This window comes from Ranitomeya variabilis, chromosome 5 (assembly GCF_051348905.1).
Source record: "Ranitomeya variabilis isolate aRanVar5 chromosome 5, aRanVar5.hap1, whole genome shotgun sequence".
NCBI classification, from domain to species: Eukaryota; Metazoa; Chordata; class Amphibia; order Anura; family Dendrobatidae; genus Ranitomeya; species Ranitomeya variabilis.
This window is the reverse complement of record NC_135236.1, coordinates 671325933-671344017: the sequence shown is the minus strand read 5'-3', so window position 1 is coordinate 671344017 and position 18085 is coordinate 671325933. Positions and strand designations below refer to the sequence as shown.

The window sequence follows — 18085 nt, the reverse complement described above, 5'->3', positions numbered from 1 at the left end:
AATAAAATAGAAAGAAAAAAAGGAAGAAAGAGTAAGGAAAGGAGGAAGAGTAAAACATAAGGCAAAGGTCTCAGTATCTGTGGGAGAGTTTGCCAGGACTTGTTGTTTTGGCCAGTATGACCCTCAGCGACGGTACTGATCACACAGCGGCGCCGGCACAACTGGTCACATCTCCGGCCACTCGCAGGTTGCGTGATTAGTACTGTGCTAATGGCCTCATTACATATAATTACAGGAGCAATTAGCAGTTCCATGGCCTCGGGCCGCACATCTCGCTCTGCCAGTTTATAAGCCTCCATAAACCAAGCCCATAAGCAGAATCACCGCCGACACCTCACCCTCCACGTCCTGACGCCGTCCGCTCACTCACCTGCATTTCCTCTTTTGTAAAGCTGGCCGCCTCGTCCCCCAGCTCGTGCAGATACATACAGTCTGGCTTTGGGCACTGCATGTTTTTTAAGAAGTAACTGCAGTATTTTGTGGTGCCTAAAGATGCCTTTAAGATAAAAAGAAAGTTGGTGATGTCAGAAGAAGCAGAGACGAGCTGCAGACGGGGCCTCACTAAGAGACGACTATCCGTGGTGGCTGAGAATGAAGACCTGGCACCAATTTAGGGCTCCCGGCCATCGTCAGTAATTTAACCCTTCCTGTTAGCAGGAGATGTGCAGCTACAGCCGCTATTAAAGACATCGAAAAACTGAATTCTGGGACTACAAAAAAAAGAGGAGAAGGTGGCAAATAAAGGAAAAAAAATAGAAAGGGGCAGGGTTTTGCTTTCCAGCTGCTGAGCTACGCCATTACCTTGAGCGTTCTGCCGTCGACCACCACGTTGTTGACACACTGTATCGCCCTAAGTGCGTCTTCTGACCGGATGTACGTTACATACGCACTGGCACTTGGACCCTGGGAATGAACAAGGAAAGAGAAATATTTGAAAACTTTTTACAAACTTCTCACAACTTTTAACTCCTAGTTTTATGTGCAGAGATTTGGGCGCTCCCCTGAACCAAACTATATGTGCCCACAAGTGATCTTTCAGATCCCCCAGCCCCTCCAATCTTATATTTTGTAGATTAGCGATCAGATGATTGGTGGGAGCGCCACCAATCCTAAAGGATAAACCATTGACACATTTTTTTGAAAACCCCTATAATAACCAAGGGCTCCTTTGGCTTTTCTCCTTAGCATTATTTACAAAGTTAAGACACTGATCATACATGGAGACTAGAAAGCCGGGTGACGACGACCACATGTGGGGCTGGTCATAACAGCAGCCATGTTGGTGGCCACACAGCTTTCACCCCCCCCCCCCAAATATAAGAAAAGGAGTCATTCTTTCAGACTCCACGGAGCGGTACTGACCTGTGAGCCTGCATAGGACGTGCTGTTGTTGATGACGACTTTGTGTATTTTACCGAACTTCCCAAAATATTCCGGCCGTTTTAAAACCTAGAAATGGAGAGAAATCATTTAAAAAAAAAAATCTGCACCTTTTTCTGTCCAAGCAAAAAAAAAATAAAAAATGGCTAAACACTTCAGCAATTCTTTCATAAGAAGGCTCAAAAATTAAAAGAAGTCTTTCTCCTGCCGCTACAGCCTTTACCTTCTGGAACCCTCAGCCAATCACAGGCCACATCAGAGACACACCTCAGCCAATGATTGGCTGCAGGAGTCACATGCCCCCTGAATCGTGAGGTCAACACTGTAGCAGGAAGTCGAGAGGAGCAACAGCGTCAGCATAGGAACGCCTGGGGGTGGTGGGGCCATTTGAAGGAGGGGGGTATCCATGGATTAATTTTTTTTCTATTTTTACCAATTTAGAGCCTCTTTAGAAAAAGAATTAAAAAAAAAAAAAAAAAAAGGACATCCTCTTTAAGAAGAATGAAATATTAAAGTATAGCTTTATCTATGTTGATATAAATTCTTTACTCGATTATTTTTTATTAATTTTACAACAAGGTTAAACCCCCTGAGGGGGTGGAGCATGACAGATTATTAGCTCCGCCCACCGAGACGTAATACGGTATTCGTGCTTCCCACGCGTTTCTGAACATCTGTCCGTCCACAAAGCCTGATGACCATGACAACTCAATGCAGACGTTTCCCATTGTGGCTTTGGATGGGAAAAAAACCACATTTAAAAGGGGTCCTCACTTCGAGACGTTTATGGCACCTCCTGGGAGGGGTCACTCACCTCTGGGTCTGCGAGGCGTTGTGAAAGGCCGACTACAAAGACTAAGTTTTTCTGCACCACGCGGACACTGGCCAAGTGTTTGCGGTTTTCTGATATTTTCTGTTTGCGTTCGTTCTGTTTTTGTTTCTTTTCGTTCTTTATCCTCTGCAGCTCTTCCTGGGAGAGAGGTTTGTAGACGGCGGGGTCTTCTGGATATGGCTGAGGAGGAGTAACAGACAACATAAGACACCCCGCGGCTACTCACGACGCTTCCCGTGCAGAAACCGCAGCTCGGCTTCTACTGAAGTCAATCATCTGAGCTGCAGTACCAGGAACGGCCACTACTCAGTGAACGGCGCTGTGCTGTACATCGCGGAAACCCCCTCCCCCGGGTAATTTTGGCGCCTCTAACCTTTCTGCATGCGGGACAGAGCCCGTTCTCGTCTGTGCGTATACGGTGCCAACAGAAGCGGCAAATCTGATACCCGCATGTGCAAGGGAAAAAATTGATGTCGTCGATTTCCAAAGGCTCCATGCAAAGGGGGCATTCCACGGGGTCCTCCTTCACCTCGGGGCTGCGGGACATCTTTCTGCGATCCCAACGGAGGGGAAAAAAAAAAAAAAAAACAGAAAGAAAAAAAAAATAGATTTTCCAGGCTGAGAATAATTTAGTGGAATTAAAATCTGTGATGCCGCTATCTGTAAGAGAAAAAAAAAAAGGAAGGGAAAAAATGGGAAGGTCAGTCACGTCATTGTTGCATGTTAAAAAACAAAAACAGTCATGAAACACAAACTCCGATTACTAAAGCAGTGAGAGCAGTTAGCCAGCCAGTGGATACACTGTAACATGCCGTCTCCTAGCAACCAACATTCAAAAACTGCCAGAGTTCCGAGAGAACGGTCACATGACCTGTGCTTTAGTAATCAGATTTTTTTAAAAAACATTTTAGATGGAAAACTCATCAAAATTAATGCTTTCTTGAAAATAATCGGTGAATCTGGCTTCTAAACACGTGAACATGTATATTGGGGCGATTGGGACTAACTTGGGACTATTATACCCCTCCCAACCTCTCCAAGACCGGAGCAAAGGGGTCCGATATGATAATGCTGAGAACTTGTGGCCCCCCAATGTAGAGAGAAGTGAAGACGACGGGCACAATTGAAGCTACCATGCACCGTCCCCCCGCCATCCGCCAGTGGTTAATGTGACACAGATTCGGGCCCTCGCTTTTCTCGCTGCTTCGCCTGGAGTCATGGCAACCAGTTCTACAATGGAGGACACTTGTGAAGACACAGAAAGAGCCTTTTCACAGCGCTGGCTGGCAAATCTGCAGATCCCCACAAGCTTATTAATAGCAATGCTGCGGCCAGACGGGCGGGGAAAGGGTTAAATCCCAAGACGGACCCTTTCAATAATTGCTGGGGGGTTATAGAGCTGAGAATCGCCCACAAACCCAAGAGACAAATCCCACACCGCTACTTCAGTGCTGCACCCTACCTGCAGAGCGACCCCCTCTGCCACCTGGCTGTGCAAGGTACTGCAGGCGACCCACAGAGGGGAAAAAGTGAGGGGCCCCGACTTCTAGTTATGCTATAACACAGGGGCAAGTGATGGGGCACTAACTGCAGCCCACGGCTCTCCAAGAATTGGGAAGAACTTTACCTCAATGACCTACTGTCTGTGCATTAGGCTTTGGCAGAGGGGTCTCGCAGAGTGGGCCGGCCACCATCCCGGGCTTCAGTGACCAACTGCCCGACCTCGTATGACCGGCTCCATTATAAGACCTGAGAAACTGGTGCAGGATGGGGGGCAACACAGACAGGATGATGGGAAGCAGCAACCGATGTGCAGCCGCTTATCCCACGCCGCCTTATGGGGGTCTCAAGACCATCCAGTAGCCATGCAGGTGCCTTCACTAGACCACTAGATAAAGGAAAAAGTTGCACCTCCAAGACCACCTTATACCGCACTGTATGAATGACCCGACTTGTAGCCCCCACTGACATCTGTACCACAGCTCCGAGACCACCTTATACCGCGCTGTATGATCGACCATACCTGTAGCCCCAGTGACATCACTACCACACCTCCGAGACCACGTTATACCGCGCTGTATGATCGACCACACCTACAGCCCCTAGTGACATCACTACCACAGCTCAGAGACCACCTTCTACCCCGCTGTATGATTGACCAGACTTGTAGCCCCCACTGACATCTGTACCACAGCTCCGAGACCACCTTATACCGCGCTGTATGATCAACCATACCTGTAGCCCCAGTGACATCTGTACCAAGACCACCTTAACGATCGAGCAGGCCTTGGGCCCCCAGTGATATCACTACCACACCTCCGAGACCACCTTATACCCCGCTGTATGATCGACCACACATGTACCCCCAGTGACATCTGTACCACAGTTCGAGACCACCTTGTACCACGCTGTATGATCGACCACACCTGTAGCCCCCACTGACATCACTACCGCTGCACCAAGACCACCTTATAGAACGAGCAGGCCTTGGGTCCCCAGTGACAGCATTACCACAGCTCAGAGACCACCTTTATAATGTGCGAGCAGACCTGTAGCCCCCAGTGACATCACTACCACAGAAAGGAGACCACCTTACAGTAGCTTGCGAAAGTAAACCCGCTTTGGCTTTTTACCTATTTTATTACATTACAGCCTGTGTAAATATCTGTGTCATCTGATTTGTGTGTGATGCATCAGCACTAAATAGCCTAAGTTGGTGAAGTGCTAAAAATAAAGACAAATTACATTTATGGGATCAAATAACTAAAAATTGTCATGTGCATATGTATTCACCCTTTTTGAGATGAAGCCCCTAAAAATTTCTGGTGCAAGCAATTACCTTCATAAGTCCCATGCTTAGGACGTACCCATGTGTGCCAAGGGTCACCTGGCTGTCAGTATATGCACTTTACCTTTTCTGAAAGGCCACAGAGGCTGCAACACCATTAACAAGAGACACCACTAACCAAACATCACCATGAAGGCCAGGGAGATCTGCCAACACCACCATGAAGGCCAAGGAGATCTCCAAACATCACCATGAAGGCCAAGGAGATCTCCAAACACCACCATGAGGGCCAAGGAGATCTGCCAACACCACCATGAAGGTCAAGGAGATCTGCCAACACCACCATGAAGGCCAAGGAGATCTGCCAACACCACCATGAAGGCCAAGGAGATCTGCCAACACCACCATGAAGGTCAAGGAGATCTGCCAACACCACCATGAAGGCCAAGATCTGCCAACACCACCATGAAGGCCAAGGAGATCTCCAAACATCACCATGAAGGCCAAGGAGATCTCCAAACATCACCATGAAGGCCAAGGAGATCTCCAAACATCACCATGAAGGCCAAGGAGATCTCCAACCACCACCATAAAGGCAACGGAGACCTCCTAACAAGTCAGTGACAAAGTTGTTGAGACGTACAAGTCAGGGTTGTGATATATAAAATTATCCTAAACTTTGATGATTCCCCGAATCACCATCAAATCCATTATCATCAAATGGAAAGGACATGGCAACACAATACACCTGCCAAGAGAGGGCGCCCCCAAAATCTCTCAGCCCGGGCAAGGAGGACATTAATCAGAGAGGCAGCAGAGACCAAAGGCCACCCTGAAGTAGCTGCAGAGTTCCCAAGCAGAGACTGGAGTATCTGTCCATAAGAGCACAATAAGCCAAAAACTCCATAGAAGTGGTCTATATGTAAGAGTAGGCAGGAAAAGCCTTTGCTTACACACTAAACTTGTAAGGCTCATTTTGAGTTTGGAAGGTGCTGTAGTCAGATGAGACCAAAATTTAACTTTGGGCCACTAAAAGGTAAACGCTATGTCTGGTGCCAAACCAACATAGCTCATCACCCCCAAGAACACCATCCCCACAGTGAAACATGGTGGCAGCAGCATCATCATCATGTTGTGGGGATGTTTTTCGACAGCAGGGACAGGGAAAATAGTCCGAGTTGAGGGGAAGATGGATGGTGCGAAATACAGGGATATTCTTGAGCAAAACCTGTTTCAGTCTGTCACTGATCTGAGACTGGGATGGAAGTTCACCTTCCAACAAGAAAATGAGTCAAAGCATACTGCTAAAGCAACACTCAAGTTGTTTAAGGGGACACATGTAAATGTTTTGGAGTGGCCTAGCCAAAGCCCAGACCTTAATCCAATGGAGAATCTGTGGTCAGACTTGAAGAGGAAACATCTAACGTGAAGGAGCTGGAGCAGTTTTGCCTTGAGGAATGTGCAAAAATCCCAGTGACCAGATGTGGAAAGCTCATAGAGACTTATCCAAAGCGACTTGCAGCTGTAATTGCCACAAAAGGAGGCTCTACATAGTACTGACTTTAGGGGGATGAATAGGTATGCACATTTAAGTTTTCAGTTATTTTTTCCTGTTAACTTCATAATAATGTCGGCATGTTCTTTACATGAACTGACGCAAACCCTCAGGAAAAAAGTGAAAACCCAGGTTGTGAGGTAGCAAAACACAGACAATGCTAAGGGGGTGAATACTTATGCAAACGACCAAGTAGAAGCCGAGGTCTAACATTGGGTGGGATATTAGAGACCCATGATGAGGACGGGGCGTGCTCGCTGCTGGATTCTAATCGAGCGGCACATAATGCACTGGCATCAGCCCTGGCATCCAGCGGGGGCTTCCGGGGAGATATTTATAGTTCTACATTTTTTTCCCCTGACGGTGCAGTTAATGCCGTTAACTCTGCTGACGAAGCAAATCAGGAGCGAATGAATGGAGCTGGGAAAACACTTCCCAGGTCCCCGGAGAGCGCCGGCTCTTCATTTACCATCATGGAGGAGCACAAGGTTTAAGGGACGAGCTTACAGTTTACACTTGCACCACTTTGGGGTACACGCTTCTTTTCCACCACTTTTTCTGTAAGGTGAAGTTGTATTGATATTATATTTAACTTTTTGCAGTGAAAGCTGCCCGGCCATGAAGACATTACATTTGCGGCCCCAAATGACGGTGTTATCTGGGAAATATCGCAGTGGCGGCTTACTAAGAAAGCCCTATTATACGCGGCGGATGCAGAGGTCGGCGGGCTGCGCAGGAAACGCTTCGACTGACAAGTGGCTCACGCCAGGCGCTGCTCGGTTGCCGTGGCCTAAGTAACGGTACTGAGGAAAGCACAACTTTGGGGAGGTTACATAAACCGGGTGCAGCCTCCGACTAAATCCTTTCTAGGACACTTAGCGAATGGTTTCACTAGCGCCAAAGTTAATAGGGTTATCCAGGATTAAAAAAAGAAAACAAAAAAGATACCTCTTCTGACCCTCCATGCACGCTCCAATGGATGACCGCTACCTCTCCTGACCCTCCGTACACATGCACGCTCCAATGGGTGACAGCTACCTCTCCTGACCCTCCGTACACATGCACCCTCCAATGGGTGACCGCTACCTCTCCTGACCCTCCGTACACATGCACGCTCCAATGGATGACCACTACCTCTCCTGACCCTCCATACACATGCACCCTCCAATGGGTGACAGCTACCTCTCCTGATCCTCCAAACACATGCACCCTCCAATGGGTGACAGCTACCTCTCCTGACCCTCCGTACACATGCACCCTCCAATGGGTGACCGCTACCTCTCCTGACCCTCCGTACACATGCACGCTCCAATGGATGACCACTACCTCTCCTGACCCTCCATACACATGCACCCTCCAATGGGTGACAGCTACCTCTCCTGATCCTCCAAACACATGCACCCTCCAATGGGTGACAGCTACCTCTCCTGATCCTCCAAACACATGCACCCTCCAATGGGTGACAGCTACCTCTCCTGATCCTCCAAACACATGCACGCTCCAATGGATGACCGCTACCTCTCCTGACCCTCCATACACATGCACGCTCCAATGGATGACCGCTACCTCTCCTGACCCTCCATACACATGCACGCTCCAATGGATGACCGCTACCTCTCCTGACCCTCCATACACATGCACCCTCCAATGGATGACCGCTACCTCTCCTGACCCTCCCGTACACATGCACGCTCCAATGGATGACCGCTACCTCTCCTGATCCTCTAAACACATGCACACACCTTTGGATGACAGCTACCTCTCTCCACCAAAAGATGGGGGAGAGTCAGACAGCTGCGATCCCCACCAATCACCAAGTAGCAGCTGAGGATTTAAAGTGTCGGTAACATCAACAATCTAAGGGTGGGAGCCTTTTTTCGAGGTATGAAGAGGGCCAAAGGGAACCCTGTTATAGTCAATAGGGTCCGTCGGGCACAAGACAAATCCCACAGTATAAGACTTATAAAGGTTGTGCGGGATTTTGAGGTTGATGTGACGACTCTTAAGATAGGTGATTTCATGGAGGGACCCCCTCTGACCTATTAGCAGGAATGTAGGCTGCGGTACCTGATAACAGCCACTACCAAGTGTACGGCGCCATGGTGTTCTGTACAACCTATAGCTAATCGCTGGGGGGTGCCGGGTTTTGGACCCCAAAGATGTGATTTTAAGGTTAGATCATCAACCCCTTCAAATGCACACGAAAACAAGCGCTTATCCATCCCCAAATATGGCTGCCAGCAGGTATTCAGAAGTCCAGTGGAAGCCTCAATCACACCGTCGTGGCAACCATACTTGTGTCACCCAGCTTTTCTAGGACCCAGTGCCGACACAGCGGGTGCAGTAGCTCCGGGGATAGGTGCACTGAGGTGTGCAAAGGTCAGCGGAGCGTCTAGTTGTCATGAGCCGGGACATGACGGTGTTTGCACCGAGGAAGTGTCTATGATTGGAAACCAGCATGTCTGCAATAATGTGTCACCGCTGTACTTCCCAAAAATAGAAGAGGCAACCAGGGAGTACGAAGGAGGAGGTTGACGGCCAGGGAGTACGAAGAAGGAGGAGGAAGATCACAAGGGCAAGGGAGTACGAAGGAGGAAGATTAGATGGGCCAGGGAGTACGGAGGAGGAGGACGATCAGATGGGCCAGGGACTACGAAGGAGGAGCACAATCAGATGGGCCAGGGAGTACGGAGCAGGACGATCAAATGGCCTAGGAAGTACGAATGAGGAGGACGATCTGATGGGCAAGGGGGGAACAAAGGAGGAGGACGATCAGATGGCCCAGGAAGTATGAATGAGGAGGACGATCAGATGGGCCAGGAAGTACGAATGAGGAGGAGGACGACGATCAGATGGGCCAGGAAGTACGGAGGAGGAGGACGATCAGATGGGCCAGGAAGTACGGAGGACGATCAGATGGGCCAGGGAGTACAAAGGAGGGGGACGATCAGATGGGCCAGGGAGTACAAAGGAGGAGGAGGATCAGATGGGCCAGGGAGTACAAAGGAGGAGGACGCAGATCAGATGGGCCAGGGAGTACAAAGGAGGAGGATGCAGATCAGATGGGCCAGGGAGGAAGGAGGAGGTCGCCAATTAGATGGGCCAGGAGGTACAAAAGGAGTAGGACACAGATCAGATGGGCTAGGGAGTACGGAGGAGGATGATCAGGGGGGCCAGGGAGTACGGAGGACGAAGACCATCGGGGGGCCAGGGAGTACAGAGGAGGAAGTGTTAAAAAGGACCAATAACCCTACAATGGGCGGGACGGAGACCAAGGTAGAAGCAACAACTCCAGACTTCCTTCCTGTGGTTCATTCCAAAGAAAACAAAAACCCCACAACTGTCATCGTTAGCTGGCTGATAATAGAAAGCAGAGGAATTTTTCTTTACCGTCCCTTTAAGAATCATGACGGCAGTAACCTGTCCCGCATCAGCTATTGTGAAACTACAACTAACAGAATGAGCAGGGAGATATCAGGAGAGGCGACGACTCCCATGGAAAAAGGTATAACAAATTCTGCAATTAAACAAAACCAAACGTTACTCTCCCCCCATCAATCACGTGATCAACGCAACCAATCACAGGCCTCAATGGTGACACGACACCAGAGATCAGTGATTGTCTGCAGCAGTCACGTGATTGATAGATGCAGCGGTATCATCATTGACAGTGAGTAAGGATTTCTGTTTTTTTAAAGCATTTCCATAATATCACTTTAAAAAAAGGAAATAATTAAGGGCCAGAGAGGCTGGCGGGTGAGACGGGGAGCTGATCTCAATCTGCGATCACAAGACGGAAGAAATCTCCACCCCGGCATCAGATAGCTGCTAATTTGCTCCCCCATGCTTTACACTGCAGCATATTAGATTGTTGTGTACAGACTGAAGGGAACCCACCCAGAGATAAGGATGGATGGCGGCAGAGGCTCGTACCCCCAATGTAACTGAAAGCAACAAGGAGAAGTAATGACAGAGGCAAAAAGTGACTACGCCCCAGCAAAAATCAAAACTACAACTCCTATCATCGGCCTGACAGCAACAGGCAGGAAAAGCGATTGCATACTGTGCACAACAGAGACAAACTAGAGCCAAGGTACAGGATTATAGGAGGAGGGTCCGCAGACTCCGGGGGGGCTCAGTAGGTCCAGGCGTTACGGATAGATATATATATATATATATATATATATATATATATATATATATATATATATATATATATATATATATATATATATATATAGATATATATATAGATATATATATATATATATATAGATATATATATATATATATATATATAGATATATATATAGATATATATATATATATATATATATATAGAGATATATATAGAGATATATATAGAGATATATATAGAGATATATATAGAGATATATATAGAGATATATATAGAGATATATATAGAGATATATATAGAGATATATATAGAGATATATATAGAGATATATATAGAGATATATATAGAGATATATATAGAGATATATATAGAGATATATATATATATATATATATATATATATATATATATATATATATATATATATATATATCCATCCGTATGTGGTCAGCTAAGGATTAATGAAGGAAATTGGAAGGATGGAAAGCTACTGGTAAAGAGGGAGAAAAGTAGGCCATGTACAGGACAGAGCAGAGAGGAAAAAGGCAGGGAAGAAGGAAGGAAAAATAGAGGACAGAAGGCTGAATGCCTACAGCAAATATGAAAGAAAGAAAGAAAAGTGAGGCAGTCTAGAGGGAAAGAAATACAGTTGTGCTCAAAAGTTTACACACCCCGGCAGAATTCTTGCTTTCTTGGCCTTTTTTCAGAGAATATGAATGATAACACCAAAACTTTTCCTCCACTCATGGTTCGTGGTTGGGTGAAGCCATTTATTGTCACTACTCTGTTTTCGCTTTGTAAATCATAATGACAACCCAAAACATCCAAATGACCCTGATATAAGTTCACACACCCCATTTCCTAATACCGTGTATTTCCCCCTCTAACATCAATGACAGCTTGAAGTCTTTTGTGGTAGTTGTGGATGAGGGTCTTTATTTTTTCGGATGGTAAAACTGCCCTCTCTTCTTGGCATAAAGCCTCCGGTTCCTGTAAATTCCTGGGCTGTCTAGCATGAACTGCGCGCTTGAGATCTCCCCAGAGTGGCTCAATGATATTGAGGTCAGGAGACTGAGATGGCCTCTCCAGAACCTTCACTGTGTTCTGCTGTAGCCAATGACAGGTCAACTTGGCCTTGTGTTTTGGATCGTTGTCATGTTGGAACGTCCAAGTACGTCCCATGAGCAGCTTCTGGGTTGATGATTGCAAATATGCCTCCAGTATTTGCTGATAACGCGCTGCATTCATCTTTCCTTCAACTTTGACCCAGTTTCCTGTGCCTTTGTGGCTCACACATCCCAAAACATCAGTGATCAACCTCCATGCTTTACAGTAGGAATGGTGTTCCTTTCATCATTGGCCTTGTTGACCTGTCTCCAAATGTAACGTTTATGGTTGTGGCCAAAAAGTTCAATTTTGGTCTCATCACTCCAAATTATCTTGTTCCAGAAGTTTTGAGGCTTGTCTCTGTGCTGTTTTGTGTATTGTAGGAGAGATACTTTGTGGCATTTGCATAGTATGGGTTTCTTCTGGCCACTCGACCATGCAGCCCATTTTTCTTCACGTGCCTCCTTATTGTGCATCTTGAAACAGCCACACCGCTAGTTCTCAGAGAGTCCAGTATTTCAGCTGATGTTATTTGTAGTTGTTCTTTGCATCCTGAACAATTTTCCTGGCAGTTGTGGATGACATTTTTGTTGGTCTCACTGACTGTGGTTTTGTTCTTACAGAGCCCCTGATTTTCCATTTGTTAATCACAGATTGAACGCTGCTGTCTGGCATTATCAATTCCTTGGATATCTTTCTGTATCCCTTTCCTGTTTTATACAGTCCAACTACCTTTTCCCGTAGATCCGTTGACAATTCTTTTTCTTTCCCCATGACTCACAATCCAGAAACGTCAGTGGCTGGATGAAAGATGCAAGAGTCTGTCTGGATCCCAAAAACTCACTCAGCTTTTATGCACACACACTGATTACAAGCAAACAGGTCACAGGTGAGGATGTTACCTTTAGTAGCCATTCACACCCATTTGGGTTAACTTCTGTGCATGTTATCAGGCCAAAATCACCAGGGGATGTGAACTTTTGATCAGGGTCATTTGGATGTTTTGGGTTGTCATTATGATTTAAAAAGAGAAAACACAGTAGTCTGAAAATAAATGGCTTCACCCAACCACTAACCATGAGTGGAGGAAAAGATCTGGAGTCATCATTCATATTCTCTGAAAAAAGGACAAGAAAGCAAAAATTCTGCCGGGGTATGTAAACTTTTGAACACAACTGTAGGACAAAAAGGGAGTCAAGAAAGAAAAGAGGCAGTAGGAGGCCGGGAAGAAGGAAGGAGGCTGTCTGCATAGTGTTCACTGATGGGAAGATCAATACAGAGAGCAGTGAACACAGAGGTGAGGCTGGTGGAGGCTGTGACTAAGGAAAGTAGAGCCTTGGTGTGATGAGGTAAGGCCTGGAGAGGAGCAGAAGTGAGTGGGGCAGGAGGCCGGGCTGTGTGGACATGGTGCGGTTCCGGTAGAGGCCGGGCTGTGTGGACATGGTGCGGTTCCGGTAGAGGCCGGGCTGTGTGGACATGGTGCGGTTCCGGTAGAGGCCGGGCTGTGTGGACATGGTGCGGTTCCGGTAGAGGCCGGGCTGTGTGGACATGGTGCGGTTCCGGTAGAGGCCGGGCTGTGTGGACATGGTGCGGTTCCGGTAGAGGCCGGGCTGTGTGGACATGGTGCGGTTCCGGTAGAGGCCGGGCTGTGTGGACATGGTGCGGTTCCGGTAGAGGCCGGGCTGTGTGGACATGGTGCGGTTCCGGTAGAGGCCGGGCTGTGTGGACATGGTGCGGTTCCGGTAGAGGCCGGGCTGTGTGGACATGGTGCGGTTCCGGTAGAGGCCGGGCTGTGTGGACATGGTGCGGTTCCGGTAGAGGCCGGGCTGTGTGGACATGGTGCGGTTTAGTAGAGGCCGGGCTGTGTGGACATGGTGCGGTTCTGGAAGAGGCCGGGCTGTGTGGACATGGTGCGGTTTAGTAGAGGCCGGGCTGTGTGGACATGGTGCGGTTTAGTAGAGGCCGGGCTGTGTGGACATGGTGCGGTTCTGGAAGAGGCCGGGCTGTGTGGACATGGTGCGGTTCCGGTAGAGGCCGGGCTGTGTGTACATGGTGCGGTTCTGGTAGAGGCCGGGCTGTGTGGACATGGTGCGGTTCCGGGCTGTATACATGGTGCGGTTCTGGTAGAGGCCGGGCTGTGTGGACATGGTGCGGTTCTGGTAGATGCCGGGCTGTGTACATGGTGCGGTTCTGGTAGAGGCCGGGCTGTGTGGACATGGTGCGGTTCTGGTAGAGGCCGGGCTGTGTACATGGTGCGGTTCCGGTAGAGGCCGGGCTGTGTGGACATGGTGCGGTTCCGGTAGAGGCCGGGCTGTGTGGACATGGTGCGGTTCTGGTAGAGGCCGGGCTGTGTGGACATGGTGCGGTTCCGGGCTGTGTACATGGTGCGGTTCTGGTAGAGACCGGGCTGTGTGGACATGGTGCGGTTCTGGTAGAGGCCGGGCTGTGTGGACATGGTGCGGTTCCGGTAGAGGCCGGGCTGTGTGGACATGGTGCGGTTCCGGTAGAGGCCGGGCTGTGTGGACATGGTGCGGTTCCGGGCTGTGTGGACATGGTGCGGTTCCGGGCTGTGTGGACATGGTGCGGTTCCGGGCTGTGTGGACATGGTGCGGTTCCGGGCTGTGTGGACATGGTGCGGTTCCGGGCTGTGTGGACATGGTGCGGTTCCGGGCTGTGTGGACATGGTGCGGTTCCGGGCTGTGTGGACATGGTGCGGTTCCGGGCTGTGTATACATGGTGCGGTTCCGGGCTGTGTACATGGTGCGGTTCTGGGCTGTGTGGACATGGTGCGGTTCCGGCACAGGCCGGGCTGTGTATACATGGTGCGATTTTGGGCTGTGTACATGGTGCGGTTCTGGGCTGTGTGGACATGGTGCGGTTCCGGGCTGTATACATGGTGCGGTTCCGGCACAGGCCGGGCTGTGTATACATGGTGCGGTTCCGGGCTGTGTGGACATGGTGCGGTTCCGGGCTGTGTGGACATGGTGCGGTTCCGGGCTGTATACATGGTGCGGTTCCGGGACAGGCCGGGCTGTGTATACATGGTGCGGTTCCGGGCTGTGTACATGGTGCGGTTCCGGTAGAGGCCGGGCTGTGTGTACATGGTGCGGTTCCGGTAGAGGCCGGGCTGTGTGGACATGGTGCGGTTCCGGTAGAGGCCGGGCTGTGTGGACATGGTGCGGTTCCGGTAGAGGCCGGGCTGTGTGGACATGGTGCGGTTCCGGTAGAGGCCGGGCTGTGTGGACATGGTGCGGTTCCGGTAGAGGCCGGGCTGTGTGGACATGGTGCGGTTCCGGTAGAGGCCGGGCTGTGTGGACATGGTGCGGTTCCGGTAGAGGCCGGGCTGTGTGGACATGGTGCGGTTTAGTAGAGGCCGGGCTGTGTGGACATGGTGCGGTTCTGGAAGAGGCCGGGCTGTGTGGACATGGTGCGGTTTAGTAGAGGCCGGGCTGTGTGGACATGGTGCGGTTTAGTAGAGGCCGGGCTGTGTGGACATGGTGCGGTTCTGGAAGAGGCCGGGCTGTGTGGACATGGTGCGGTTCCGGTAGAGGCCGGGCTGTGTGTACATGGTGCGGTTCTGGTAGAGGCCGGGCTGTGTGGACATGGTGCGGTTCCGGGCTGTATACATGGTGCGGTTCTGGTAGAGGCCGGGCTGTGTGGACATGGTGCGGTTCTGGTAGATGCCGGGCTGTGTACATGGTGCGGTTCTGGTAGAGGCCGGGCTGTGTGGACATGGTGCGGTTCTGGTAGAGGCCGGGCTGTGTACATGGTGCGGTTCCGGTAGAGGCCGGGCTGTGTGGACATGGTGCGGTTCCGGTAGAGGCCGGGCTGTGTGGACATGGTGCGGTTCTGGTAGAGGCCGGGCTGTGTGGACATGGTGCGGTTCCGGGCTGTGTACATGGTGCGGTTCTGGTAGAGACCGGGCTGTGTGGACATGGTGCGGTTCTGGTAGAGGCCGGGCTGTGTGGACATGGTGCGGTTCCGGTAGAGGCCGGGCTGTGTGGACATGGTGCGGTTCCGGGCTGTGTGGACATGGTGCGGTTCCGGGCTGTGTGGACATGGTGCGGTTCCGGGCTGTGTGGACATGGTGCGGTTCCGGGCTGTGTGGACATGGTGCGGTTCCGGGCTGTGTGGACATGGTGCGGTTCCGGGCTGTGTGGACATGGTGCGGTTCCGGGCTGTGTGGACATGGTGCGGTTCCGGGCTGTGTGGACATGGTGCGGTTCCGGGCTGTGTGGACATGGTGCGGTTCCGGGCTGTGTGGACATGGTGCGGTTCCGGGCTGTGTGGACATGGTGCGGTTCCGGGCTGTGTGGACATGGTGCGGTTCCGGGCTGTGTGGACATGGTGCGGTTCCGGGACAGGCCGGGCTGTGTATACATGGTGCGGTTCCGGGCTGTGTGGACATGGTGCGGTTCCGGCACAGGCCGGGCTGTGTACATGGTGCGGTTCCGGCACAGGCCGGGCTGTATACATGGTGCGGTTCCGGTAGAGGCCGGGCTGTGTGTACATGGTGCGGTTCCGGTAGAGGCTGGGCTGTGTGGACATGGTGCGGTTCCGGGCTGTGTGGACATGGTGCGGTTCCGGGCTGTGTGGACATGGTGCGGTTCCGGGCTGTGTGGACATGGTGCGGTTCCGGGACAGGCCGGGCTGTGTATACATGGTGCGGTTCCGGGCTGTGTACATGGTGCGGTTCCGGGCTGTGTGGACATGGTGCGGTTCCGGCACAGGCCGGGCTGTGTACATGGTGCGGTTCTGGTAGAGGCCGGGCTGTGTGGACATGGTGCGGTTCCGGGCTGTGTACATGGTGCGGTTCTGGTAGAGGCCGGGCTGTGTGTACATGGTGCGGTTCTGGTAGAGGCCGGGCTGTGTGGACATGGTGCGGTTCCGGGCTGTGTACATGGTGCGGTTCTGGTAGAGGCCGGGCTGTGTGAACATGGTGCGGTTCTGGTAGAGGCCGGGCTGTGTACATGGTGCGGTTCTGGTAGAGGCCGGGCTGTGTATACATGGTGCGGTTCCGGGCTGTGTACATGGTGCGGTTCCGGCACAGGCCGGGCTGTGTACATGGTGCGGTTCCGGGCTGTGTATACATGGTGCGGCTCTGGGCTGTATACATGGTGCGGTTCCGGCACAGGCCGGGCTGTGTATACATGGTGCGGTTCCGGGCTGTGTATACATGGTGCGGTTCTGGGCTGTGTACATGGTGCGGTTCTGGGCTGTGTACATGGTGCGGTTCCGGGACAGGCCGGGCTGTGTGTACATGGTGCGGTTCTGGTAGAGGCCGGGCTGTGTGGACATGGTGCGGTTCCGGGCTGTGTGGACATGGTGCGGTTCCGGCACAGGCCGGGCTGTGTATACATGGTGCGGTTCCGGCACAGGCCGGGCTGTGTATACATGGTGCGGTTCCGGCACAGGCCGCATGTGTGCGCACAGGAGTCTGGAGGCCGCTCCCAGGCCCGGACATAACGTGACAGAGGCTGCGGCCTGTGACAGGATCCCCCCGCTCCTCTTACCCTCGCACCGCCTCCTGCGCCGCTCTGGCCGCTCACACTGGGTGCTGCTGGGATGGTAATGGCGGGCACTAGGGGGCGGACCAGCGGCTCCTCCTCCTTCTGTGGCAGTTTGTCGTTGCTCGGCGGATACGATCCGTGTGTGACCGACTTGATTCCGGGAGAACGCTAGAAATACCCGGGGCCTGGCTGCTCCTGTCCGGGGATCTTCACAACCAGACGGCCACCATCTTACATTGGGGGGGGATACTGTTCTGGCAGCTGAGGGAGGGGAAAACGAAATGCGCATGCGCAAAGTGTTCCAAACGCTAAAAACGAGGCCGAAGCATGCGGCGCAGTGCACGATGGGAATTGTAGTCGTGACTGGAGCCGAAGCCGACGTATGGCAGAACTTTCCCTTCACTCTCCAGATCTGGCCACAGTCAGGAGTGTTCGCATAATCCTGCGACATCTTTGCAAACAATACTATCTACTAATTCTAAAGTATAAGGCTGCAATCTTCCGTATTGTAACGAAAAAGAACTACATATCCCGAAAATCATAGCGCAAAGTTTCATAGACAGCTTTACCGTAACAGAAAATGCTCCTTATTGCAACAGAGAATTAATTTCGACTTTCTCGTCATGAAATGATGTGACGAGTCAGTCTCCTCAACTCTGCTTTACGTAGAAGTACCTGTGGCAATGACTTATGGGACGTGTAGTTTTTGTCAGACTGTAATAAATACAGCTCTATGTCATTACGACTACATCTCCCATAATCCGGAGCGCTGCTG

General features: G+C 50.9%; 1 protein-coding gene across 10 annotated transcripts in view; it reads right to left on the bottom strand.

Moving 5' to 3' along the window:
- The window catches only part of CNOT4 (CCR4-NOT transcription complex subunit 4), a 52792-nt gene extending 35125 nt beyond the window's left edge, over positions 1-17667 (bottom strand). For 2 of the 10 annotated variants that reach the window (XM_077266768.1, XM_077266773.1), the window contains exons 1-6: positions 17314-17630; positions 2586-2872; positions 2195-2392; positions 1363-1449; positions 802-903; positions 371-496 (exon numbers count right to left, since the gene is read on the bottom strand). In XM_077266768.1, the coding sequence (XP_077122883.1) occupies positions 371-496; positions 802-903; positions 1363-1449; positions 2195-2392; positions 2586-2872; positions 17314-17599 (1086 nt within the window). In that variant the 5' untranslated portion in view covers positions 17600-17630. Of the gene's footprint in view, positions 1-370; positions 497-801; positions 904-1362; positions 1450-2194; positions 2393-2585; positions 2873-17313 lie in introns of all 10 variants that reach the window. The other 8 variants (XM_077266774.1, XM_077266767.1, XM_077266769.1 and 5 more) reach the window with 8 other exon arrangements.
- Between the last annotated feature and the right edge of the window lie 418 nt (positions 17668-18085).